We start from the raw sequence: 27,287 nt of genomic DNA, 5'->3' as shown, positions 1-27,287 counted from the left end.
GTTTTTAGCAGTTTTTAGAAAATGTCATTTTTTGACATTTTTGCCATACTATAGTATTGCCTTTTGGGTCATTTTTTGGACATGCCATTATTTGGTGATGTTGGCGGCTTTTGCAGAAATGTTTGCTATGGCGTGTCTCAGTAAGCTATTTGATGTGGTTTTCAGCTGTTTTCAGCAGTTTTTGGAAAATGTCATTTTTTGACATTTTTGCCATACTATAGTATTGCCTTTTGGGTCATTTTTTGGACATGACATAATATGGTGTTTTTGGCAGCTTTTGCAGAAATTTTTGCTATGGCGTTCCTCAGTGCGCTATTTCATGTGGTTTTTGGCTGTTTTCCGCAGTTTTTAGAAAATGTCATTTTTTGACATTTTTGCCATGCTATAATATTGCCTTTTGGGTCATTTTTTGGACATGCCATAATATGGTGTTTTTGGCGGCTGTGGTTTTACTTTTTTTTTTTTTTCGTGATAATTTAAGCATTGTCGTTGAAAGAAACATTTTGCAACATTTTTTTTTTTCAAAAAAGTTTTTTATTATTTTTTCTAAGGATTGTCCCTTGTAGAGGATATGGGACTTGCTTCATACAACATGTAATGATGTAATTTTTACAACAGTAAATTCATTTTTGAGTGGATTTCTTTTAAAGTTCTTTCCATTTCATGAACATTAAAGTAAATGAAGACAGTTACATGAAGAAAACACTTCTGTTTAGGAGTTAAAACATCGGCACATTTCAATTTTAACTATATTAATGCAATTTGTCAATGTGAAAAGGTGAAAGATTAAAAGATGCCAGCCAGCAATCAATGTCAGAGTCAGGCGGACTGGACCCACAGAGCAGAACAGAGGATTAACTGGCCAGATCAACAACAGGCAGGTCAAAAACAGGCGAGGATCAATACCACACTGGGAAACAAAATAAAAGACAAACAGGAAAGACAACACAACAAATCAAACTTTACGGGCCCAGACAATAAGGGCAACAATGTACAACAATACAACAACAATAAACATTTGAAAACATTTTTAAACTTAGCAGAACACTGAAAAATGTTTCAGTACTTAAATTTACAACAAATAAACTCTTTGCAGTTTCTTTTCCCTTCTCTTTTCCATAGCAATAAACTTCAAAACCCTATCTTACCCATTGCTCTTGATCCATAACACACGGTGTGTATCATCGCTTTTCCCTGGCTCAGCTTCCTCAGCAGTTGCAGCATCCTCCTCTGAACTTTCATCTTCCTCCTCTCTCTGGCCCTCCTCCACCTCATCTTCAGACAGCTCTCCTTCAGAATCTCCTTCCATAATTTTTAGCGAAATCCTTTCTGCCTCACTTAGCCCTCTGCTTCCTGGTGTATAACAAATAGAGGTGAGTAAGTCCTGATGTCTACTACAAAGGACATTGAATAAAAGTTGTGTTTTGAAAGGGTTAAAATTACTGTGACTTTTAAAAAAATCGTACTAAATGGAAGCCGATGCTTTTATTCTAAAGAAACCACTTGATCTTTGGAAAGAAACATGATATCTGGGAAAAAAATGATGACTGACCTCTCTTGTTGCCATAAAATGTAGAAGTTGAAATTCCCACCATTTTGAAGAGAAAATGCTTTTGTTGTGTTGGCCCCTCCCCCACAACTGAGCCATCAAATGAGAGCCCATTGTCTCCTCTTAAAGAGATAGTGGCATTCAGATGGATTATATAAATTGTGCTTGACTTATAGGTCTCTGACTCATGTCCCCCACAGAGGAAAAAATGAATTGCCGGGTCTAAAGAGGATACTATAGTATTGCCTTTTGGGTCATTTTTTGGACATGCCATAATTTGGTGTTTTTGGCAGCTTTGGCAGAAATTTTTGCTGTGGCGTTCCTCAGTCTGCTATTTCACGTCGCTTTTGGCTGTTTTCAGCAGTTTTTAGAAATTGTCATTTTTTGACATTTTTGCCATACTATAGTATTGCCTTTTGGGTCATTTTTTGAACATGCCATAATATGGTGTTTTTGGCAGCTTTTGCAGAAGATTTTGCTATGGCGTGTTTCAGTACGCTATTTAATGTGGTTTTCAGCTGTTTTCAACAGTTTTTAGAAAATATCATTTTTTGACATTTTTGCCATACTATAGTATTGCCTTTTGGGTCATTTTTTGGACATGCCATAATTTGGTGTTTATGGTGGCTGTTGAAGAAATTTTTGTTGTGGCAAGTCTGAGTGCACTATTTTATGTGGTTTTCAGCTGTTTTTAGCAGTTTTTAGAAAAGGTCATTTTTTGACATTTTTGCCATACTATAGCATTGCCTTTTGGGTCATTTTTTGGACATGCCATTATTTGGTGATGTTGGCGGCTTTTGCAGAAATGTTTGCTATGGCGTGTCTCAGTAAGCTATTTGATGTGGTTTTCAGCTGTTTTCAGCAGTTTTTGGAAAATGTCATTTTTTGACATTTTTGCCATACTATAGCATTGCCTTTTGGGTCATTTTTTGGACATGCCATAATATGGTGTTTTTGGCACCTTTTGCAGAAAATTTTGCTATGGCGTGTTTCAGTACGCTATTTTATGTGGTTTTCAGCTGTTTTTAGCAGTTTTTAGAATAGGTCATTTTTTGACACTTTTGCCATACTATAGCATTGCCTTTTGGGTCATTTTTTGGACATGCCATAATTTGGTGTTTTTTGGAAGCCTTTGCAGAAACTTTGGCTATGGCTTGTTTCAGTGCGCTATTTCATGTGGTTTTCAGATGTTTTCAGCAATTTTTAGAAAATGTCATTTTTTGACATTTTTGCCATACTATAGCATTGCCTTTTGGGTCATTTTTTGGACATGCCATAATTTGGTGTTTTTGGTGGCTCTTGTAGAAATTTTTGCTATTGCGTGTCTCAATATGCTATGTAATGTGGTTTTCAGCTGTTTTTAGCAATTTTCAGCAGTTTTTAGAAAATGTCATTTTTTCACATTCTTGCCATACTACAGCATTGCCTTTTGGGTCATTTTTTGGACATGCCATTATTTGGTGATTTTGGCAGCTTTTGCAGAAATGTTTGTGATTGCGTGTCTCACGATGCTATTTGATGTGGTTTTCAGATGTTTTCAGCAGTTTTTGAGACAGATAATTTTTTTTACCAATTTCGCCATACTATAGTATTGCCTTTTGGGTCATTTATTGGACATCCCATAATTTGATGTTTTTTGGCGGCTTTTGCAGATATTTTTGCTATGGCATGTCTCAGTATGCTATTTGATGTCTTTTTCGGCTGTTTTCAGCAGTTTTTGGAAAATGTCATTTTTTCACATTTTTGCCATACTATAGTATTGCCTTTTGGGTCATTTTTTGGACATGCCACAATTTGGTGTTTTTGGCGGCTTTTGCAGAAATTTTTGTGATTGCGTGTCTGAGTGTGCTACTTAATGTGGTTTTCAGATGTTTTCGGCAGTTTTAAGCAGTTTTTAGAAAATGTCATTTTTTCACATTCTTGCCATACTATAGTATTGCCTTTGGGGCCATTTTTTGGACATCCCATAATTTGGTGTTTGTGGTGGTTTTTGCCTAAAAAATGGTATGGCGTGTCTAAGTATGCTAATTCATGTGGTTTTCAGCTGTTTTCAGCAGTTTTTAGAAAATGTCATTTTTTGACATTTTTGCCATACTATAGCATTGCCTTTTGGGTCATTTTTTGGCCATGCCATAATATGGTGTTTTTGGCAGCTTTTGCAGAAAATTTTGCTATGGCGTGTTTCAGTACGCTATTTTATGTGGTTTTCAGCTGTTTTTAGCAGTTTTTAGAAAATGTCATTTTTTGACATTTTTGCCATACTATAGCATTGCCTTTTGGGTCATTTTTTGGACATGCCATAATTTGGTGTTTTTTGGCAGCCTTTGCAGAAATGTTTGCTATGGCTTGTTTCAGTGCGCTATTTCATGTGGTTTTCAGATGTTTTCAGCAATTTTTAGAAAATGTCATTTTTTGACATTTTTGCCATACTATAGTATTGCCTTTTGGGTCATTTTTTGAACATGCCATAATATGGTGTTTTTGGCAGCTTTTGCAGAAGATTTTGCTATGGCGTGTTTCAGTACGCTATTTAATGTGGTTTTCAGCTGTTTTCAACAGTTTTTAGAAAATATCATTTTTTGACATTTTTGCCATACTATAGTATTGCCTTTTGGGTCATTTTTTGGACATGCCATAATTTGGTGTTTATGGTGGCTGTTGAAGAAATTTTTGTTGTGGCAAGTCTGAGTGCACTATTTCATGTGGTTTTCAGCTGTTTTTAGCAGTTTTTAGAAAATGTCATTTTTTGACATTTTTGCCATACTATAGCATTGCCTTTTGGGTCATTTTTTGGACATGCCATTATTTGGTGATGTTGGCGGCTTTTGCAGAAATGTTTGCTATGGCGTGTCTCAGTAAGCTATTTGATGTGGTTTTCAGCTGTTTTCAGCAGTTTTTGGAAAATGTCATTTTTTGACATTTTTGCCATACTATAGTATTGCCTTTTGGGTCATTTTTTGGACATGCCATAATATGGTGTTTTTGGCACCTTTTGCAGAAAATTTTGCTATGGCGTGTTTCAGTACGCTATTTTATGTGGTTTTCAGCTGTTTTTAGCAGTTTTTAGAATAGGTCATTTTTTGACACTTTTGCCATACTATAGCATTGCCTTTTGGGTCATTTTTTGGACATGCCATAATTTGGTGTTTTTTGGAAGCCTTTGCAGAAACTTTTGCTATGGCTTGTTTCAGTGCGCTATTTCATGTGGTTTTCAGATGTTTTCAGCAATTTTTAGAAAATGTCATTTTTTGAAATTTTGCCATACTATAGCATTGCCTTTTGGGTCATTTTTTGGACATGCCATAATTTGGTGTTTTTGGTGGCTCTTGTAGAAATTTTTGCTATTGCGTGTCTCAATATGCTATGTAATGTGGTTTTCAGCTGTTTTTAGCAATTTTCAGCAGTTTTTAGAAAATGTCATTTTTTCAAATTCTTGCCATACTACAGCATTGCCTTTTGGGTCATTTTTTGGACATGCCATTATTTGGTGATTTTGGCAGCTTTTGCAGAAATGTTTGTGATTGCGTGTCTCACTATGCTATTTGATGTGGTTTTCAGATGTTTTCAGCAGTTTTTGAGACAGATAATTTTTTTAACAATTTCGCCATACTATAGTATTGCTTCTGGGTCATTTATTGGACATCCCATAATTTGATGTTTTTTGGCGGCTTTTGCAGATATTTTTGCTATGGCGTGTCTCAGTATGCTATTTGATGTCTTTTTCGGCTGTTTTCAGCAGTTTTTGGAAAATGTCATTTTTTCACATTTTTGCCATACTATAGTATTGCCTTTTGGGTCATTTTTTGGACATGCCACAATTTGGTGTTTTTGGCGGCTTTTGCAGAAATTTTTGTGATTGCGTGTCTGAGTGTGCTACTTAATGTGGTTTTCAGATGTTTTCGGCAGTTTTAAGCAGTTTTTAGAAAATGTCATTTTTTCACATTCTTGCCATACTATAGTATTGCCTTTGGGGCCATTTTTTGGACATCCCATAATTTGGTGTTTATGGCGGTTTTTGCCTAAAAAATGGTATGGCGTGTCTCAGTAAGCTATTTGATGTGGTTTTCAGCTGTTTTCAGCAGTTTTTGGAAAATGTCATTTTTTGACATTTTTGCCATACTATAGTATTGCCTTTTGGGTCATTTTTTGGCCATGCCATAATATGGTGTTTTTGGCAGCTTTTGCAGAAGATTTTGCTATGGCGTGTTTCAGTACGCTATTTTATGTGGTTTTCAGCTGTTTTCAGCAGTTTTTAGAAAATGTCATTTTTTGACATTTTTGCCATACTATAGCATTGCCTTTTGGGTCATTTTTTGGACATGCCATTATTTGGTGATGTTGGTGGCTTTTGCAGAAATGTTTGCTATGGCTTGTTTCAGTGCGCTATTTCATGTGGTTTTCAGCTGTTTTCAGCAGTTTTTAGAAAATGTCATTTTTTGACATTTTTGCCATACTATAGCATTGCCTTTTGGGTCATTTTTTGGACATGCCATAATTTGGTGTTTTTGGTGGCTCTTGTAGAAATGTTTGCTATTGCGTGTCTCAATATGCTATGTAATGTGGTTTTCAGCTGTTTTTAGCAATTTTCAGCAGTTTTTAGAAAATGTCATTTTTTTCACATTCTTGCCATACTATAGTATTGCCTTTTCGGTCATTTTTTGAACATGCCATTATTTGGTGATTTTGGCAGCTTTTGCAGAAATGTTTGTGATTGTGTGTCTCACTATGCTATTTGATGTGGTTTTCAGATGTTTTCAGCAGTTTTTGAGACAGATAATTTTTTTAACAATTTCGCCATACTATAGTATTGCTTCTGGGTCATTTATTGGACATCCCATAATTTGATGTTTTTTGGCGGCTTTTGCAGATATTTTTGCTATGGCGTGCTTCAGTACGCTATTTGATGTCTTTTTCGGCTGTTTTCAGCAGTTTTAGAAAATGTCATTTTTTCACATTTTTGCCATACTATAGCATTGCCTTTTGGGTCATTTTTTGGACATGCCACAATTTGGTGTTTTTGGCGGCTTTTTCAGAAATTTTTGCAATTGCGTGTCTGAGTGCACTACTTAATGTGGTTTTCAGATGTTTTCAGCAGTTTTTGAGACAGGTAATTTTTTAACATTTTTGCCATACTATAGTTTTCCCTTTTGGGCCATTTTTTGGACATCCCATAATTTGGTGTTTGTGGCGGTTTTTTGCCTAAAAAATTCGTATGGCGTGTCTAAGTATGCTAATTTATGTGGTTTTCAGCTGTTTTTAGCAGTTTTTGGAAAATGTCATTTTTTGACATTCTTGCCATACTATAGCATTGCCTTTTGGGTCATTTTTGGGGCATGCCATTATTTGGTGATTTTGGCAGCTTTTGCAGAAATTTTTGTGATTGCGTTTCTCACTATGCTATTTGATGTGGTTTTCAGATGTTTTCAGCAGTTTTTGAGACAGATAATTTTTTTAACAATTTCGCCATACTATAGTATTGCTTCTGGGTCATTTATTGGACATCCCATAATTTGATGTTTTTTGGCGGCTTTTGCAGATATTTTTGCTATGGCGTGTCTCAGTATGCTATTTGATGTCTTTTTCGGCTGTTTTCAGCAGTTTTTGGAAAATGTCATTTTTCACATTTTGCCATACTATAGTATTGCCTTTTGGGTCATTTTTGGACATGCCACAATTTGGTATTTTAGTGGCTTTTGCAGAAATTTTTGCGATTGCGTGTCTGAGTGTGCTACTTAATGTGGTTTTCAGATGTTTTCGGCAGTTTTAAGCAGTTTTTAGAAAATGTCATTTTTTCATATTTTTGCCATACTATAGTATTGCCTTTGGGGCCATTTTTTGGACATCCCATAATTTGGTGTTTGTGGCAGTTTTTGCCTAAAAATTGGTATGGCGTGTCTAAGTATGCTAATTCATGTGGTTTTCAGCAGTTTTTAGAAAATGTCATTTTTTGACATTTTTGCCATACTATAGTATTGCCTTTTGGGTCATTTTTTGGACATGCCATAATATGGTGTTTTTGGCAGCTTTTGCAGAAAATTTTGCTATGGCGTGTTTCAGTACGCTATTTTATGTGGTTTTCAGCTGTTTTCAGCAGTTTTTAGAAAATGTCATTTTTGACATTTTTGCCATACTATAGCATTGCCTTTTGGGTCATTTTTTGGACATGCCATTATTTGGTGATTTTGGCAGCTTTTGCAGAAATGTTTGTGATTGCGTGTCTTAATATGCTATGTAATGTGGTTTTCAGCTGTTTTTAGCAATTTTCAGCAGTTTTTAGAAAATGTCATTTTTTCACATTCTTGCCATACTACAGCATTGCCTTTTGGGTCATTTTTTGGACATGCCATTATTTGGTGATTTTGGCAGCTTTTGTAGAAATGTTTGTGATTGCGTGTCTCACTATGCTATTTGATGTGGTTTTCAGATGTTTTCAGCAGTTTTTGAGACAGCTAATTTTTTTAACAATTTCGCCATACTATAGTATTGCTTCTGGGTCATTTATTGGACATCCCATAATTTGATGTTTTTTGGCGGCTTTTGCAGATATTTTTGCTATGGCGTGTCTCAGTATGCTATTTGATGTCTTTTTCGGCTGTTTTCAGCAGTTTTTGGAAAATGTCATTTTTTCACATTTTTGCCATACTATAGTATTGCCTTTTGGGTCATTTTTTGGACATGCCACAATTTGGTGTTTTTGGCGGCTTTTGCAGAAATTTTTGCGATTGCGTGTCTGAGTGTGCTACTTAATGTGGTTTTCAGATGTTTTCGGCAGTTTTAAGCAGTTTTTAGAAAATGTCATTTTTTCACATTCTTGCCATACTATAGTATTGCCTTTGGGGCCATTTTTTGGACATCCCATAATTTGGTGTTTGTGGCGGTTTTTGCCTAAAAAATGGTATGGCGTGTCTCAGTAAGCTATTTGATGTGGTTTTCAGCTGTTTTCAGCAGTTTTTGGAAAATGTCATTTTTTGACATTTTTGCCATACTATAGTATTGCCTTTTGGGTCATTTTTTTGAACATGCCACAGTTTGGTGCTTTTGGCGGCTTTTGCAGAAATTTTTGCTATTGCGTGTCTCAGTGCGCTACTTAATGTGGTTTTCAGATGTTTTCAGCAGTTTTTAGAAATTGTCATTTTTCACATTTGTGCCACACAATAGTATTGCCTTTTGGGTCATTTTTTGGACATGCCATTATTTGGTGATGTTGGCAGCTTTTGCAGAAATTTTTGCTATTACGTGTCTCAGTAAGCTATTTCATGTGGTTTTCGGATGTTTTCAGCATTTTTTGAGACAGATCCTTTTTTCATATTTTTGCCATACTATAGTATTGCCTTTGGGGTCATTTATTGGACATCCCATAATTTGGTGTTTCTGGCAGCCTTTGCAGAAACTTTTGCTATGGCTTGTTTCAGTGCGCTATTTTATGTGGTTTTCAGCTGTTTTGAGCAGTTTTTAGAAAATGTCATTTTTTGACATTCTTGCCATACTATAGCATTGCCTTTTGGGTCGTTTTTGGGGCATGCCATTATTTGGTGATTTTGGCAGCTTTTGCAGAAATTTTTGTGATTGCGTTTCTCACTATGCTATTTGATGTGGTTTTCAGATGTTTTCAGCAGTTTTTGAGACAGATAATTTTTTTAACAATTTCGCCATACTATAGTATTGCTTCTGGGTCATTTATTGGACATCTCATAATTTGATGTTTTTTGGCGGCTTTTGCAGATATTTTTGCTATGGCGTGTCTCAGTATGCTATTTGATGTCTTTTTCGGCTGTTTTCAGCAGTTTTTGGAAAATGTCATTTTTTCACATTTTTGCCATACTATAGTATTGCCTTTTGGGTCATTTTTTGGACATGCCACAATTTGGTATTTTCGGCGGCTTTTGCAGAAATTTTTGCGATTGCGTGTCTGAGTGTGCTACTTAATGTGGTTTTCAGATGTTTTCGGCAGTTTTAAGCAGTTTTTAGAAAATGTCATTTTTTCATATTTTTGCCATACTATAGTATTGCCTTTGGGGCCATTTTTTGGACATCCCATAATTTGGTGTTTGTGGCAGTTTTTGCCTAAAAATTGGTATGGCGTGTCTAAGTATGCTAATTCATGTGGTTTTCAGCAGTTTTTAGAAAATGTCATTTTTTGACATTTTTGCCATACTATAGTATTGCCTTTTGGGTCATTTTTTGGACATGCCATAATATGGTGTTTTTGGCAGCTTTTGCAGAAAATTTTGCTATGGCGTGTTTCAGTACGCTATTTTATGTGGTTTTCAGCTGTTTTCAGCAGTTTTTAGAAAATGTCATTTTTTGACATTTTTGCCATACTATAGCATTGCCTTTTGGGTCATTTTTTGGACATGCCATTATTTGGTGATTTTGGCAGCTTTTGCAGAAATGTTTGTGATTGCGTGTCTTAATATGCTATGTAATGTGGTTTTCAGCTGTTTTTAGCAATTTTCAGCAGTTTTTAGAAAATGTCATTTTTTCACATTCTTGCCATACTACAGCATTGCCTTTTGGGTCATTTTTTGGACATGCCATTATTTGGTGATTTTGGCAGCTTTTGTAGAAATGTTTGTGATTGCGTGTCTCACTATGCTATTTGATGTGGTTTTCAGATGTTTTCAGCAGTTTTTGAGACAGATAATTTTTTTAACAATTTCGCCATACTATAGTATTGCTTCTGGGTCATTTATTGGACATCCCATAATTTGATGTTTTTTGGCGGCTTTTGCAGATATTTTTGCTATGGCGTGTCTCAGTATGCTATTTGATGTCTTTTTCGGCTGTTTTCAGCAGTTTTTGGAAAATGTCATTTTTTCACATTTTTGCCATACTATAGTATTGCCTTTTGGGTCATTTTTTGGACATGCCACAATTTGGTGTTTTTGGCGGCTTTTGCAGAAATTTTTGCGATTGCGTGTCTGAGTGTGCTACTTAATGTGGTTTTCAGATGTTTTCGGCAGTTTTAAGCAGTTTTTAGAAAATGTCATTTTTTCACATTCTTGCCATACTATAGTATTGCCTTTGGGGCCATTTTTTGGACATCCCATAATTTGGTGTTTGTGGCGGTTTTTGCCTAAAAAATGGTATGGCGTGTCTCAGTAAGCTATTTGATGTGGTTTTCAGCTGTTTTCAGCAGTTTTTGGAAAATGTCATTTTTTGACATTTTTGCCATACTATAGTATTGCCTTTTGGGTCATTTTTTTGAACATGCCACAGTTTGGTGCTTTTGGCAGCTTTTGCAGAAATTTTTGCTATTGCGTGTCACAGTGCGCTACTTAATGTGGTTTTCAGATGTTTTCAGCAGTTTTTAGAAATTGTCATTTTTCACATTTGTGCCACACAATAGTATTGCCTTTTGGGTCATTTTTTGGACATGCCATTATTTGGTGATGTTGGCAGCTTTTGCAGAAATTTTTGCTATTACGTGTCTCAGTAAGCTATTTCATGTGGTTTTCGGATGTTTTCAGCATTTTTTGAGACAGATCCTTTTTTCATATTTTTGCCATACTATAGTATTGCCTTTGGGGTCATTTATTGGACATCCCATAATTTGGTGTTTCTGGCGGCTTTTGCAGAAATTTTTGCTATAGCGTGTCTCAGTAAGCTATTTAATGTTGTTTTCAGCTGTTTTCTGCAGTTTTTGGAAAATGTCATTTTTTGACATTTTTGCCTTTTTGCCTTTTTGACTTTTGGGTCATTTTTTGGACATGCCATAATTTGGTGTTTTTGGTGGCTTTTGCAGACATTTTTGCTATGGCAATTCTAAATGCGCTATTTGATGTGGTTTTCAGCTGTTTTTAGCAGTTTTTAGAAAATGTCATTTCTTCACATTTTTGCCATACTATAGTATTGTACTACGACTTTGACTCTAGAAAACAGCTGAGTGTGTCTCATTCAACTGTTTGTGCTAACCTCTCATTATTATTACCAAGGGCAGTTGTAGTGATTTTGGGGCACATTTGCCTTATTGTTACCTTTTCTCTAGCTGGAAATGTTGGCAGGCCGTTGACAGCTATAGAAAAAGTAGGCCTACTCAAAACTTATTTTCCCAAGAAAAACGACTGATAGCACCCAGCAGAAGTTCAGACATCAGAGTCCTGCAGTCAGGAGAGGTTGGCCTTTTATCAGCACAATGTGCTTAAATTTACCTGAAGTTTGTTTAAGATGGAGCTTTTCATTTTTATACCAAAAAAAGAGAAAAATAATCGTTCATTAACCGTAATCAAGGTAAAATGTTCAATTAATCCTGATATTAATAATCCAGCCCTAGTATAACGTGTCGTCAAAAATCGCACCAAAACACACCAAAACTCAACAAAAATTTTTGTACAGTACGTTTTAAAAAATCGATCCAAACATCATAGTAAAGTATGTTGTGAAAAAATATTTTGTCAAATATCTCCCCAAAACATCACAGTAGAGTTGATATGTGGTCAAAACCTCGCAACAGCAGAGCATAGTATTTCTTTAAAAAATCCCACTATCAGCAATAGTACAGTATGTCAAAAAAAGTTTTCAATTAAGAGATAGATAATAGAGGTGGCTGTCAAAAACAATGATTAATTAAGAAAAGCACAAGTAAATCAACACAAAATGTTATCTCTTATAGTAAACTAATGAGAAGCATGTATGGATGCACGGATGTGTACCTGTTTAAAAAGAACGAAAGAAAACCAGAGGCTGTTGTCAGGTCGTCTGAGGAGAGGCGGGCTCACCACGAAGGTCGCAGAGCGACTTTCGAAGAAGGTCACACGCCTGACCTGATTCAGCTCCCACTGCTCTCAACTCCTCCAACACAACCAGAGAAGAAGCTGCAACAGAGTCACCAATGTGTGAGAGGTGGGTCAGAACAATGAAAAAATAAGCGGTCTAACATTTAAAACCATTCACATGAAAATTTAATGCAATAGCATGTTAAAAAATAAACAAAAATGTGAATATAGTGAGTATATTGTGTTTTCAAAAGTGTCAAAAAAAGTCACAGAATAGTGTGTCAAAAATCTTGCAAAATTGTCAAAGTTTAGTATGTCACCAAAAAACATCTAAAACATCAACCTGCAGTATGTCCTCAAACATCTCACCAAAACATTATAAGATGGTATGTTGACAAATAACTTAGAACACGTCAAAGTATCTTCTGCTGTCGCAAATCTCACCGAAACGGTCGCACTATGCTGTCGTCAAAGATCTTGCAAAACTGTCTAGTTCAGTAAGTCCTCAAAAATCTCACCAACAAAGTCATAGTATAGTAAGTTGTCAAAAAACTTACAAAAACTTTGCAGTTTAGACTGTTGTCAAAAGTCTCATCAACACCGTTGTATAGTTTGTCATCAAGAATCTCACCAAAATGCCACAATTTCTGCAAAACATCACAGTACGTCATAAAAGATTTCACCAGAAAGTCTCACTATGGTGTGTCCCCAAACATCCCACCAAGACATCATAGTATATATAATTTTGTCAAAAAACTGACAAAAACGTCCTAATACAGTCGATATAGTAGTATAGAAAAATCTCACAAAAAACTGCAGTATTTCCCGGAAGATCCTACAAAATGTAATTTAATAGAAGATTTTTAAAGAATCTCACAAAATGTAATTGTTTAGTTTGTTGTCAGTGATGTCACCAAAAAGTCAAAGTACAGAATGTCGTCAATTATTGCACCAAATTCATAGTATGTAAGTATGGTAAAAACCTAACAAAAAAGTCATAGTATAGAATGCAAACAATTTTTTTTTTTTTTTTTTAATCAAAAAAATAATTGTATAGTGTATAAAAATTGTAATCAAATAGTCACGGTGTCCTAGGTCAGAAAATGTAGATAAAAAAAAGTCATACTATAGTTCTTCAAAATATTCCATTGATATGTTTTAATATAATATGTCAACCAAAATGTTACATAAAAGTCAAAGTTTAGTGTGTTAAAAAAATCATAAAAGTCATAGTACATTATGTCAATGAATTACTAAAAAGTCATAGTAAATTTTGTCAATACATTAATAAAAATTTGCAGTACAGTAAAGAAATTAATTAATAGTTGATTAAACGAAATTAAAAATGTTTAGTACATTATGTCAATAAATAAATAAAAAGTCATAGTATAGTATGTCAAAGAAATGAGTCAATGTTAGTATAGCTGACAACATAAATAAATATATCTTATATAATTAATATGCATTTTGCTTATTTTGGGGTTTAAAATCATTCCAATCACTGCATAGTCTGATTAATCCCTTTTTAAGAAATAGATCAAATGAACGTTTGTCCCTCGTATCAGCAGACTGTGAGTGTCAGGCAGGTGAGAGAGCTGCTTTATTGTGAAATAGCTTAACATTTATCTTTTGGACCCTTGCTGCTGAAAATGAAAACTAAGTTTTAGTTGAAAAAAAAAATCTCCAGTGGGAGGTAAAATATTTTCACCTTTGTAAACACACATCTGGGATTTGTATTTATTTCAGTTATTTATCAGATTGGCACACATTTTATTATTATTATTATTGTCATTACCATCATTATTATTAGTATTATTATTTAAAATGCTTTCTGATTTTTGAAAATAAAAACGCTTAAAGTTACAGTGTCAGTTGATCTGCTGGTTGAAGCTGTTTTTCGGTGTGGGTGGACAGGACGTCGTTGGCAGTGAGGGATATTATGGAGATTAACACAGAGGGAGGAGAGAGCTGCGTGCAGCGTTTCTCATCAGTCGGTGGTGGATTTGTCTGAAGTACGTTTGGATGCAGAAAAAAATATAAAAAGACCAAAGAACCAAGAGGGACGGACACTAAATAAGGTGAGTTATGTACCGCTTTTACTTTGTAATGGCGACTGTTTTAGAGTCGTTAGTTCATTTGTCACCGTAGTCAAAATATAGTTTGTGTTTAAAAGGGATTAGATCCAGGCAGTCAAAAAACTTCACCTAATTCAAATTAGAATAAATGGAAATATAAAAAAACATTAAAACTGTTGAATTTAAAAAAGATATAAACAACAAATATTTGGTGCTTTTCCTTGAAAATGACTTCATCATGAAACAATTATGTTTCTTTTTCTTTTTATGTTTTCTTTTCTATTAGCGACTAATTTCAACTGCAGTTTATTTCCCTTATTTTTTTCCATGTATATCATTGCTGTTGTCAAATGGATTAAAATCACCTTAAATGGGTCAGACGGTTAACACTGGTTTTATTTTATTTTAAACTTTAACTGTATTTTATGTCATTCTCTTTATTCTGATGTCATGAAAGTTTCTTAATGAGAGAAACGTTTGATTTTACACAAAGTGGAGGATGTTTTCTAAAACTGGCAAAGATTAATTTAAGTGGATTAGAGGAGGCTAATGCACATCTATTTACAGTCTGTGTTCACGTGCACACACTCGCAATGCATCCATACAATGATGTTTACCTTTACAGCCATATGAAGGTTGTAACGTTGTATCCGAGTATTTCAGCCTTTAAATTCTGCAGATTGATGTTTGGAGGACGAGCTTGAATCAACACCGGGTGTCTGTTCGCACCGTGCACAGGCTGCTGCAAAAAGCTTTTGTTTTGTTTTGTTTTTTTTGGGGTTTTTTTTTTGTACTTTTGGCTTTGAGTACAAAGCTACAGATCTACAGCAAAACAGCAGGACGTCCATATCTTAACTGCAGTGATCCTGTCCTAGATTTAACCCTTTGAAGCCTGCATCAAGTTTCTTGTGCTGCGTTCAGGTTCCTTTAACAAGCTAACTCACCCTTGAAACCGAAGCAAGTTGATTTGCTTTCTCTGGAAAACATGAGGGAAAATGCAACTTGGCAAGAAGTGTCTTGCAAAATGTAAGAAATTAGTAAAAGGTGACAAGAAAATGATCTGAAAATTATTATTTTTAAAAGGAGAACATTAAAAAATTATAGGGAAAAATCTCCAGATAACTATTTATTCTTACTATATATTTGAAATTATTTTTACAGAAAATTGCCAGTTTTTTAAAGAAAATGATCTTTTTTATTATTATTATTATAGGGGAAAATGTCCAGAGTACTATTTTTTTCTTACTATATATTTAAAATTTTATTTTTTACCAAAAATGGAGGGGCTAACTCCTGACAAAAAAGCAGATAAATGCATAAAAATGTCAAACTATTTCTTTAAGTTATGAACAGGGATGAAATTAGCATTATCTCTTTGAAAGACTTAAATTAACAATAATCTCCAACATAATAAAAGCTCAGTCGAAGAAAAAGTAGGTTTTTAACAGAAAATTCTTATTTACACGTACATGACGTAATTTGAGGTTTTTGTTGTGTATAATAGTTTTTTTCAGTTTTTTGTGTAGTTTAGACGGATGATGTTTCTGAGACGGCGTATTGGTGTGTTGGTTGGTGATTAGGTATTTGGTTTGTTGTCAATTATTTTATTAATTGCTTGTTTTATCTTGATTTTTAAATAGAATAATTAACAAATAATTTTAAAAAATCGACTTTTTTCTTGACGTGCATAATAAAAATGTAAAAAATAATCTTCCTCCACAGAAAAATATTTTATATATTTTGTCTTCCTAACAAAAGTGATCCTAAGTGATATTCTGTGAAGCACTCACACGTTTCTTTAGCTTTGTCCAGTAAATTACCACCCGCTCATTACTCCTTTGCTTTAAAATTGGAATAAAATGTCATTTTTCTGTTGTTTGAAAGCTTTCTTTTGTCCGTTCACGCCCTCAAACATCTGTGAGAAGCTTTTGTCCCGTTACACTGACAGCGTTTTCTGACTGACGTTTTATTGTTCACCATGTGAGTTTTGTTAAATATGTCAGACATTGTTCTGCCCTGCAGTGTGTTAAAAAGCTGCTGTCACATTTTGACAAACCGCGTCTCTGTTGACAACACTTCTATCACACTATATATATAAACACTATAGATCTATTTGTTGCTGGCATCTGTTGTTCATCACTTGTTCATAGAAATCCTTCTTATTTCTGTTTTCTGTTATTGTTTGTGGAGCAGTCCTTTTACCCCTCGACACAGCTCCAACTACATAAAAAAAATTTAAAATATATATATTTTTTAATGTAATTATAATAATAAATAGACTAGACTTGGAAATTTGGATCATTTTCTGACAATCCTTTCCTCTTTAAAAAAAAACCCCAAATTATTAGGTAATTTTAGTGTCATCTTTTATTCTGATGTCTTGCAATTTGTGGCACATTTCTTGTCAAGTTGGTCACTGTGTCTTCAAAAACATGTTCAGGAATCTTTACTTTTAAACAGGATCTTTAACATTTTTTTTGGGGGGGAGGGCATAAATCCCAATCCTCAAATCAAAAGCAATGCATTTACGTTTTGAGTTTTCTGTGATCAGCTGCATGATTTCACCCCCTGAAATATGCAGACAGAGACGAGCTCCTCCATCAACCTGTGGAGGTTTCTGAATCCCTGATGTCAGATTTTGGCAGCGGTCCAGCCTAAACCTGCTGCGACCCAGATAACGGCTGCGGCCGTCGTCCTGATTTCGGGGTGTTCTGAACTCGAGCTAAACTGTCATTATGCAACATTCAGACTTCAGATTCAGGTGCTTTTAGGATTATACTGATTTTATCAAATACACTTTCATATAACACAGATAGGATTGAGATCCAATCAGCTTTTTTTTTTTTAAATTCATCAAATTGTGTTTAGTTTTATTTCATACTAGATGTAGCAACTCATCAAGAAATTACCCCCAAAATAAGCAAGAAATTAGTAAAAAAAATAAATAAAAAATTACATTTTTTCTGCACATATTTGAAAAAGCAATTTGCTCAGGGTTCAAAGGGTTAATGAGCTTGTTCAAGGCATCTGAACGCAGCACAAGAAAACTAATGTCGACCCAAATTTCAAAGGGTTAATACAACATGAGGATGATACAATTTTCTTGTGAATTTTTACTAATTTCTTGCTGATTTGGGGGGATTTTTTTGTTAAGTTGAGTTTAAGTTAAGTTAAAAAAACAATGTATACATGCACTTTTTTCATTTTCAGCACTTTTTTGTATACTTTTTTTTGTTTTTTTAAGTCATTTTTTTGTGCTTATTTTCAGGTTGGGTTTTTTTTCTAAATTTTTAGGCCATGTCTTGTTAAATTGCGCATTTCCTTCTCCCATTTTTTTATTTACTCTGTTTGTAAGAAATCAAACCAAGTTGCTCAGGTTCCAAAGGGTTAAAGCTCACCAGTAAATCAGCCAATCATGAGGTCTCCCTGTTTAATCTGTTTATGCAGTTCAGGGAGATAAAAGGGTTAATGTAACTCAGCTCGCCACCTTAATCACATCTGGTTATGGAAATATGATGTGTGTGTGCTGCTCTGTGTGAACTCCAGCTGTGAGGAGGAGGAGCAGGAGGAGGAGGAGGAGGAGGAGGAGGAGGAGCAGTGATGGGCGGAGAAATGGGAGGAGACGCAGAGAGGCAAACTGTCCTTAATTTGTTTAAGCCGGGGGATTTTTGGATTACCTTTGGCAATTAATCTCGTTACATCGCAGCGACAGAGGGCCGTCTGCGGTGGGCGGGGCTTGTGAATGTGTGTTTAAATGTCAGCGTGAGTTCGGCTCCTTTAACACACTGTCACCACAAACTGAGCTTTACATCTTATTTCATTACTTTAGCAGAAGTTAAATCCAGCTTTGAATCCTCATGTACCTACCTACCTACCTGATGGGTAATGTCACTGTTTTATTAAAGGGTTAAACTGATATTAACTCTGCGAACTGTGTGTCGAACATTTCAGAAACCTGCTTTCACAATCATTTTCATCTATGAAACCGGAAAAAAACTGGTTTGATTTCTTTCAAAAACAAAAAAAAACCATCATGAGCAACTTGTCCTGCAAACTGAAAAAACTGAAAACTGTCTTAAAACTATATTTAGAATCCTTTTAATTATATATTCAAATTATGTTATTATCTTTAATTATGTTACTTTGAAACATCTACTTTCATTTCAGCAGCCTGATTTATGTATTTATTCATTTAGTTATTTCATAAATAAAAGCATGTTCAGATTCAGCTTTTGACATTTCAGATCATAAATTTCGTATCTTACATCTGTTGTTCTGTGTGAGGCGTTTAAAAACTGAGCGAGTGATGAGCGAGTGAAGCCAGCCAGAGGATTAAAGAGATTAAAAGCAGGTCAAAGGTCAGACAGCATCAAGTTTGAACAAAGGACACATCTGAAGAGAGGAAAAACGGGTTTTTCAGCGTTTTGTGGTTTTAGAACAGTTATGAAGATGAGGACGTCACTGACCGTTTGTTGTGTGTCGTCGTTTGTTTTATCGACAGAGCAGCGATGCGATTGGTCAGCACGGCCGGGGCGCGGCTCCGCAGGGCGGCTGAGGAGGAGGGGGGCAAGGAGAGGGAAGCCCCGCCCCCCTCGCACCACTCCAACCACCAGTTCGCCAGCATGAAGAACAAGTTCTTCAACGAGCTCACACACCTGCCAAGTGAGCACACACACACACACACACACACACATGAATATATGTAAAATACACACAAAGTACACAATGCACACACTCACTGCTGTCGATGCATTTGTGAAAACTTTAAATTCAGTTCACTTTGGTTTGAATTTACTAAACAATGTGCAAAAAATGAAGCCTGGTTGGTTTAATGAAAGTGCAGATCGACTGATTTTAAGGTCAGTTTGTCCTGAAAAAAAAGGAATTTAAAATAATTTAATCTTAAAATAAAAACTTCACTCACCAACTCCTAAATGAATAAGGTTTTCTCAACTTTTCTTAATTAAACTTGATAACTTGATTTGAAAAATATGAATCCATTTATGTGTCACAAATTGAAGTAATTATTTGTTCGGTGTAGAGCAGCCGTATGATGTGCTGCAGCTTTTGTTCAGTCTAAGATAAAAACCTGATGTTTTTTATTTTCTGGGCGACAAATTTACGACGCAGTTTTCACAGAAATACAGGAAATGGACACGACCTTTTCCCAGCCGGCACCGGAGGACAACATGACGTCAAACGACATGGACTCTAACGTTGAACAGATGTGAAAATTAAATTTAAAAAATTAAATTTAAAAAAAAAACAACATTTTTTAAAAACGTATTTTTTTCCCCCAGACCATATTTATAATTACAACATTTGCATATCTGTTTCCACTGAATTATTATAATTGTTAAGCAGTTGTTTTTTTTCAGTTCATCTTCCTTGTTTTAATTTATTTATTTATTTATTTATTTATTTATTTATTTATTTATTTATTTATTTATTTATTTATTATTTATTCAACTTTCATGTTTTGTTTTGTTTTTTGCTTGTTTTGTTCTGTTTTTATTTTTTGTTTTGTTTTGCTAATATTCAGATAATTTTCTTGTATTTTTTTCTGTTTTCGTGCTAATTTCTCAATTTGTCATTTTTTTGTCATGTTGTTCATTTTCTCATGTTTCGAAGGGTTAACATCCAGCAACATATAAACAACCTCATATTTTTATGAGACCGAGCTGAATGTTTGTACAAAAAGCCTTAAATATCTGCCATCGTTCATGATGTTGATCCAGACATCTTTCATCTCATTTTTAATCCTCATGTTTCTCATTTCTTCATTCGTCCTCTCTCATGTCGTCATGTGACCACAACGCTCTGCTCCAAGATCATAAACTCAAGTGTAAGTGTTACATCGTCATCGTCATCATTCAGCTTTTCATTCATTTCTGTTTAAAAGCAAAATGTGTGTTCAATGCCGAAGAGTGTATTATTATCATATTTATTATTATTATTATCATTATCATTATCATTATCATTATCATTATCATTATTGTTATTATTATTATTATTATTATCATTATTATTATCATTATCGTTATTATTATCGTTATTATTATTATTATTATTATCATCATTATTATTATTATTATTAGGGCCCGAGCATGAACCGTGCGAGGACCCTCTTGGAAGGAATTATTATTTTTCTGCCAGCTCAATCGTATTTTTGGAAGTCTAAACATTAAACATGAGGTTGCTGGTTCAAGTCTCATCTGGGACAGGTGACGTTTGAAGACTGTCCAAAGCACAGAGCTAAAGGAAACGTCGACGCGAGGAAAGTGAAGGATGGTTTGGCTCAGCGGGTACCTCAGACGGTTAGTGTGTCGGAGGTTGCTGGTTCGAGTCTCAGCTGGGACAGGTGACTTTTTAAGACAAAGCACAGAGCTAAAGGGAACGTCAAAAACGTGATGCTGGGTTGAGAGACAGGAAGGACAGTCAGGAGACAAGAAGTTAAGTGAGAGACAAGAAATAAGGTTAAGAGAAAGGAAAGTCAGTGAAGTTGGGTTGTAAGACAGGAAGTGAGGTGAGAAACAGGAAGTTGGGTTGTAAGACAGGAAGTGAGGTGAGAAACAGGAAGTTGGGTTGTGAGACAGGAAGTGAGGTGAGAAACAGGAAGTTGGGTTGAGAGACAGGAAGGTTAGTCAAGTTACAAAAGGTTACGTTGACAGACAGGAAGTTGAGTTGAGAGGCAGGAAGTTGAGTGAAGGTAGAGGATGAGAGTATGGCTGCAATCAAAAAGTTCAAATAATCTCCTCTCCTAACCACTTTTCCTGAACCTTCAAAAAAAAGTCACGAGGTCAAGGACAGATGTGAAGGACAGTTCAGGAGGAATTAGGAAAAGACGATGGCGGTGTTTAGAGAAGCCGACTGCAGTTCTCGCTCTGTGATGATGCGACGGAGGACGTTATTGACGTACGTCTGCTGTGGTGAAACTACAATGTCCACATGAAGGACTACAAAAAGCACGTCCTCACCGGATTGGATATTATGCAGCAAAAAGGGTTTTTTTTGTAATAGTTTTATTTGTGTTTTCTTTTACAAACTTTATTTGCTGCCCTCTTCAGTCCATTTGTAACGTGGATCTTAAAAAATGTGCCATAAACTCTGAGTATTAATATTGTGATCATGACTCGCCTATACTTATTATGAATATTATTATTATTATTATCATTATTACTTCACTCCGCGCGTACTCACCGCGTTGTTTAATGCACATTATAAAGGCTACATGAGGACAACCCGGTAAAAAAATATTACATCATCACCGAGGTGAGGATTAAAAATAAAGAGGAATGAAGCTGCCGGTCACTGCAGTAAAATGTAACATTGTCGCACTCACTCTCCCTTCTCTCAAATCAAGGAATATCAGTAAAGAAACGTACTATATACTGTATATACTTTGTCCATTAGAGAGTACTGACATGTTTTAATATTTAAGTGGTATTTTGTTTGTCTCCTTGTCTTCTATCGGTAAAGTTTTTGCCGGTTCTGGCATTATCCCGTTAAATTTCAGCCATGGATTTTGTACTATTACGTAACTGCTTCACGTGTTAGGCTTGAACCGCTGTCATCTCCCCTGAGCCACGCTGCAGCTACTCATACTCTTTTTGGACGTTCCCTTTACTTTTCGACACATTTGGACAGAAACCTTTGAAAGTCACCTGTCCAAAATATGGCTCAATCCCACAACCGGCCATTCAACCCACTGAGCTAAACCTCCTGACACTTCCACTGTTTTCGACATTCGTACGTCTTGAATGACGTCTTCAAAATAAAGATAAAGTTCGACAAAGTTCAGTCTCACAACCTGAAACACTCTGAGAGCTAAACCAACTGACACTGAGACTATTCTTTGGCGTTATTTTTCCCTCGGCCGTGTGGACAGCTGCTTGTAAAAAGCATCTGTTGAAGGTGGGATTTGAACTCACGATCTCATAGTCTGCAGGGCAGCGCTCTAACCACCTGAGCTACACCTGAGATGCTTCTCTGGGAAGCTTCCTGGCATTTGTTTTTCTTTAAAACAGTTTAGCCGTTTTTCATATAAAATATTTGGTGATTTTTTGTTTTTCTTGTAAAATTTTGGGTGATTGTCTTAATGACTTTTTTTCTGAAAATATTTTTGGCTTTTTGTATTCTTTACATTTTTTTCTCATTTTCCTTTTATAATATATATATAATAAAAGAAAATATGCCTTCCAAACCGAGGCCCACCAAAATGAAAATCACCAAAATTACACAATTTATCATAGCTAGAAACTGTAAGATAATAAATGATTATAGCATTTCTTTAAATTTCAGATTTCCAACGGTCATTGAACACATCATGTGGGACAAACACTTCATGCATTTTCCCCGAGTCACTCAGGAAAATATTTATTTATTATATAATATATGCACACTTTTTATAAAACATTCAGGGTAAAGCCTCAGACGGCCTGATGATGCCGCTGCTGGTGGCCGACCATCAGAGCGACATCGCCATCTGTAGAGCCAAATGTTAACATCATCATAAAAACTTCAGACTTACTTATCATAGAGGTTTTGACATGAATCCTCTACTGTTTAGAAAGTGTTTCCCAAAAACACCTCACCTCAGTATTAAACTCTGCTGCCTCGTCTCTGCAGTGCCCATGTGGGCGGTGGGCGCCATCGTGGTCGTGGTCCTCGCCCTCATCGCCTGCATGGCATTCTGCATCTACAAGAAGTGCTGCAACAAGGGCAAGAAGCCCAAAAAGGTCCGAGAGAGGAAGGGGGGACGAGGACGCAGGAAGAAGGACAAGGACGGAGAGGAAGGAGACGACAAGAAGGTAAGAAACGCAGCTGCAGAAGAAGAAATTTATCAAATATTTACGACAGCACAGATTCTCAGTTTATAAAGTCTGACAGTCTGGGATATGTCAGTGTGTGAGTGTAGCTGCTGACAGTCTGGGGTATGTCAGTGTGTGAGTGTAGCTGCTGACAGTCTGGGATATGTCAGTGTGTGAGTGTAGCTGCTGACAGTCTGGGATATGTCAGTGTGTGAGTGTAGCTGCTGACAGTCTGGGGTATGTCAGTGTGTGAGTGTAGCTGCTGACAGTCTGGGATATGTCAGTGTGTGAGTGTAGCTGCTGACAGTCTGGGATATGTCAGTGTGTGAGTGTAGCTGCTGACAGTCTGGGATATGTCAGTGATCAGCAGCTACATTGACTGTGACAGGTCACCTAGTGGAAATAGCATGTATTTCCTCCATATGCCAAATATGGTCAAAATGACCTCATCAGGTGGAAAATAGTCAAAATGACAAATTCAGAGTCAAAAGCCCAGAATGACACCCAGAAATAATACAAGTCCTGTTTTTCTGCTCTGATGGCTGTGGGATCAAAAATGTCAGTTTGAATGGGTTTCAATGGAGCATTTTTGGACCTGAACAGTCTGAATGTAACTATTTAGTTTCCACAGTGTATTTTAGACTTATTGTAGGAGCTGAGCTGCAAATTCACTGATTACACTCAAATACACAATCTGGACTACATTTAGGACACATGCATCAACACACACACAGTTATCTAAAAAAAGAAGAATGAAAAACATGTAAAAAGCTTCAAACATAAAGGGTTAAAGTTTGACTGAGTAAACTGAAGGAAAACAATGTGTGAGCTGCCTGTTAACTGCTGTGTGTCTTCCAGGAGGGAGAGGATGGAAAGGAAGAGGAGGAGAAGGAGAATTTCGGCAAACTGGAGTTCTCACTGGACTATAACTTTACTGATAACCAGGTACACACACCAATACACACACACACACACTAATACACACACACACACACACACACACACACACACACACACACACACACCAACCTGCCAAACACCGAAACAAAGGAACTAAAGAGCTGAAACAGCAGGACGCAGCAGCAAACACGATGCCCGTTAATTCTGATAATAATAGTTTCATTTCAGGATTTGGGAACCGAGATTCAGTTAAACTCACCTCCTCTTCCTCCTGCAGCTGATAGTCGGCATCCTCCAGGCTCAGGACCTGCCAGCCATGGACATGGGAGGGACATCCGATCCTTACGTCAAAGTCTACATGCTGCCGGACAAGAAGAAGAAGTTTGAGACCAAAGTCCAGCGCAAGAACCTGTGTCCCGTCTTCAACGAGACCTTCAACTTTAAGGTCATCCATGCAGGAGACGTGTTGAACATTAAACATTGAAATATTTTCACCATTAGTCACAAAAATAGGACTAAGGGACTGTTCTTCATTTATCAGAGGAGGGTATGGTGGCTCTTTTTTTTCCTTTGAGCCTATGTGAGTGATTTGTGGAAAAAGCATGAAACGTTCTTTCCACATGACATATTCAAGAACTGTCAGTTATTTTAAAATCCAGTGGAAATTTCTATTTTTACAGTGTTGGACTATGATAAATGGCTAAAAAAAATTTGGCTTTTTTTTAATTTGGTGGGCCTACAAGTTTGGAAGGCAAATTTTCTTTAAATTTTTACCAAAAATCTTAAAAGAAAAATATAAATCACCAAACATTTAAAAGAAAAAAAAGTTTCAATCTCCATTTTAATGACCTTTTTTCAATTTGAAAAGAGAATAAAAAAATTAGAAATCTTCAAAAATTTAAAAGAAAATCTGCCAAAAAAATTAAAAGAAAGAGAAATCAACAATGAATTATTTTTAAAAAAGAAACTATGACATCCTTGAAAGTTAGGGGCAACATAAAATTAAGTCTTACGCCCTTCCCTGAGCCAAAATAAAATAAATTAAAAAAAAATATTTTCCTCGTTTAAAAGAATTATTTGACATGCCTCCCCCTGTTTGCCCTCTCATAAATAATGAACAGTCCCTAAAATGTTAGGAACCCTGGTATCCTTAAATGCGTGATCATCCGTAACTGTTCAGCGTGAACTTCACAGCGTCTCACAGTTATTTCAGGGGTTAACTTGTTTTTCGGATTCGATCCCTCACCAGATCCCCTACAACGAGCTGGGCGGTCAGACTCTGGTGCTGCAGGTGTTCGACTTTGACCGTTTCGGTAAACATGACGTCATCGGCGAGATCAAGATCCCCATGAACAGCATCGACCTCGGACAGCCGCTGCACGAATGGAGGGATCTGGTTGGAGGAGAGAAAGAGGAGGTACGTGATTTTTTTTTTTTGACATCCACTGAAATATAATAAATATTACGCAACCAAAGAACGCACTCTGTAATAAAACAACTCTGCATGTTTTCTCTGACAGCAAGAGAAACTGGGTGATATCTGCATTTCCCTCCGCTACGTCCCCACGGCCGGCAAGCTAACGGTTAACGTCATGGAGGCCAAGAACCTGAAGAAGATGGACGTCGGAGGACTGTCAGGTGAACGCACACATGCACGCTTAAAGAGCAAACGCCTTGTTTGTACACAGATCCTTTTTTTTTAAATAAGAAATACAAAAATCGGGAAATGAGCGGTTTCCCTTCTACCATTTAGAAATATTTAACCTCCCCAATCTGCGCCTGCACAGACGCACTGCAGCAAGCACACATCTGTATTTTGGCGGCGTTTCTGATCAGCCGTCTGATGTCGTGTCTCTCTCTCAGATCCCTTTGTTAAGGTGGTGCTGCAGCACAACGGGAAGCGACTGAAGAAAAAGAAGACGTCCGTCAAACAGAACACTCTGAATCCTTACTTCAACGAGAGCTTCAGCTTCGAGATCCCCTTCTCTCAGATCCAGGTGTGTACTTCTACCTGTCGGCCTCATTGAAATATACAAAAGAGACTTGTCTTACAGCGTCTCGTCCTCTGCGTGTCCAGAAAGTGCAGGTGCTGATTACCGTCTACGACTACGACAAACTGGGCAGCAACGACCCCATCGGTAAATGCTGGATCGGCTACGGCGCCTCGGGCGTCGGCCTGCGCCACTGGTCAGACATGCTGGCCAATCCCCGGCGTCCAGTGGCCCAGTGGCACACGCTGCTGCCGGAGGAGGAGGTGGACGCCGCTCTGAAGGCCCCCATCCGCTAAACACACTCACACAGCACAGCATCATCTGCACAGAGGGGGTAACGGCGTAGTTATACTGTAACACTGTCAAACTCATTTTGATACGATGGTATAAAAAACATCATCCTTTCTTTTTGAGTAACTCTAAGCTGCTGCTGAAGAGATGAAGTGTGTACTTTCTTCTTTTGGTTCCCTCTTTTTGACCCCGTAAACTCCAGAAAGTCGAAACTTGACTCTCCCTGTGGATTATATTTAGTGACATGTTTTTACTGATGATCTTTGTGGCTCCTTCTCGTGTTTGGATGAGTGGAGATGCTGTCTGAAGCGTCTGGTGTGTGCAGATATTGATGTTTAACCATTTTATGTATCTACAAACCACTGATATGTTACATTTGTTAATATGTCAGGGATCCGTTGAAACTTTCGTCGAAACGTTTTCTGTTGTGAATACGCTGTGGTTAACGTGTTTATGTTTAGGCTCAAAACCACTTGGTTACAATAAGGAAAAGATGTTTTGGATTAACACGTCCGGTTTGGTAGCAACAAACACGTCTTGAAATGTAAAAAAAAAAAACCTTTTTTGTTGTCTGAAATACTTTATATCTAGAAAACATACAAATGTAACATATCCGTGTTTTGCAGAAATGTACAATGCCAACATTTTACTCTTGTGGCTGGGCTGTCATGTTTGTATGTGTGTGTGTTTCAAGTGTGTGTGCTGTATATCATTAAAAAAAAAAAAAGGAAATCTGTTTGAGGTTTCACTTTCGATACACACACGTGTGATTGTAAATAAATAGCTGAATAAATAAAAGGGTCTCCAAACAATGACAGATGGCTCAACGGATGGATGGATTTACTATTCGCACACACACATGCTGTAACACCCTCATGTGCGAACATGATATCCTCCCTCATTCACACACGAGCACAAACACCCACACCCACACACACACACACACACACACACAC

At 36.5% G+C, this 27,287-nt stretch overlaps 1 protein-coding gene and 1 long non-coding RNA gene across 3 annotated transcripts; one reads left to right on the top strand and one right to left on the bottom strand.

The window, feature by feature from the left end:
• Positions 1-511: 511 nt before the first annotated feature.
• On the bottom strand, positions 512-18,940 carry LOC148186549 (uncharacterized). The gene is made up of 4 exons (XR_015779670.1): positions 18,806-18,940; positions 12,202-12,363; positions 1,149-1,353; positions 512-910 (listed from the first exon to the last, which is right to left on the bottom strand). It is a non-coding gene; the product is annotated as an uncharacterized LOC148186549 (long non-coding RNA).
• On the top strand, positions 18,848-27,158 carry syt5a (synaptotagmin Va). Of its 2 annotated transcripts, XM_088091164.1 has the most exons (9): positions 18,848-19,001; positions 20,170-20,184; positions 22,968-23,149; positions 24,008-24,094; positions 24,327-24,494; positions 25,299-25,466; positions 25,570-25,687; positions 25,913-26,046; positions 26,127-27,158. In XM_088091164.1, exons 1-9 carry the CDS (start codon positions 18,848-18,850, stop codon positions 26,334-26,336), a joined length of 1,236 nt encoding a protein of 411 aa, XP_087947290.1. In that variant the 3' UTR covers positions 26,337-27,158. The 2 variants fall into 2 exon arrangements, with proteins under 2 accessions (XP_087947290.1, XP_087947291.1); XM_088091165.1 differs by lacking the exon at positions 20,170-20,184.
• The last annotated feature ends 129 nt before the right edge of the window (positions 27,159-27,287 follow it).

Source organism: Plectropomus leopardus, chromosome 18, assembly GCF_026936395.1.
Source record: "Plectropomus leopardus strain MGB_pleo_1.0 chromosome 18, ASM2693639v1, whole genome shotgun sequence".
Lineage (NCBI taxonomy): Eukaryota > Metazoa > Chordata > Actinopteri > Perciformes > Serranidae > Plectropomus > Plectropomus leopardus.
This window is presented reverse-complemented; position numbering and strand designations above follow the sequence as displayed.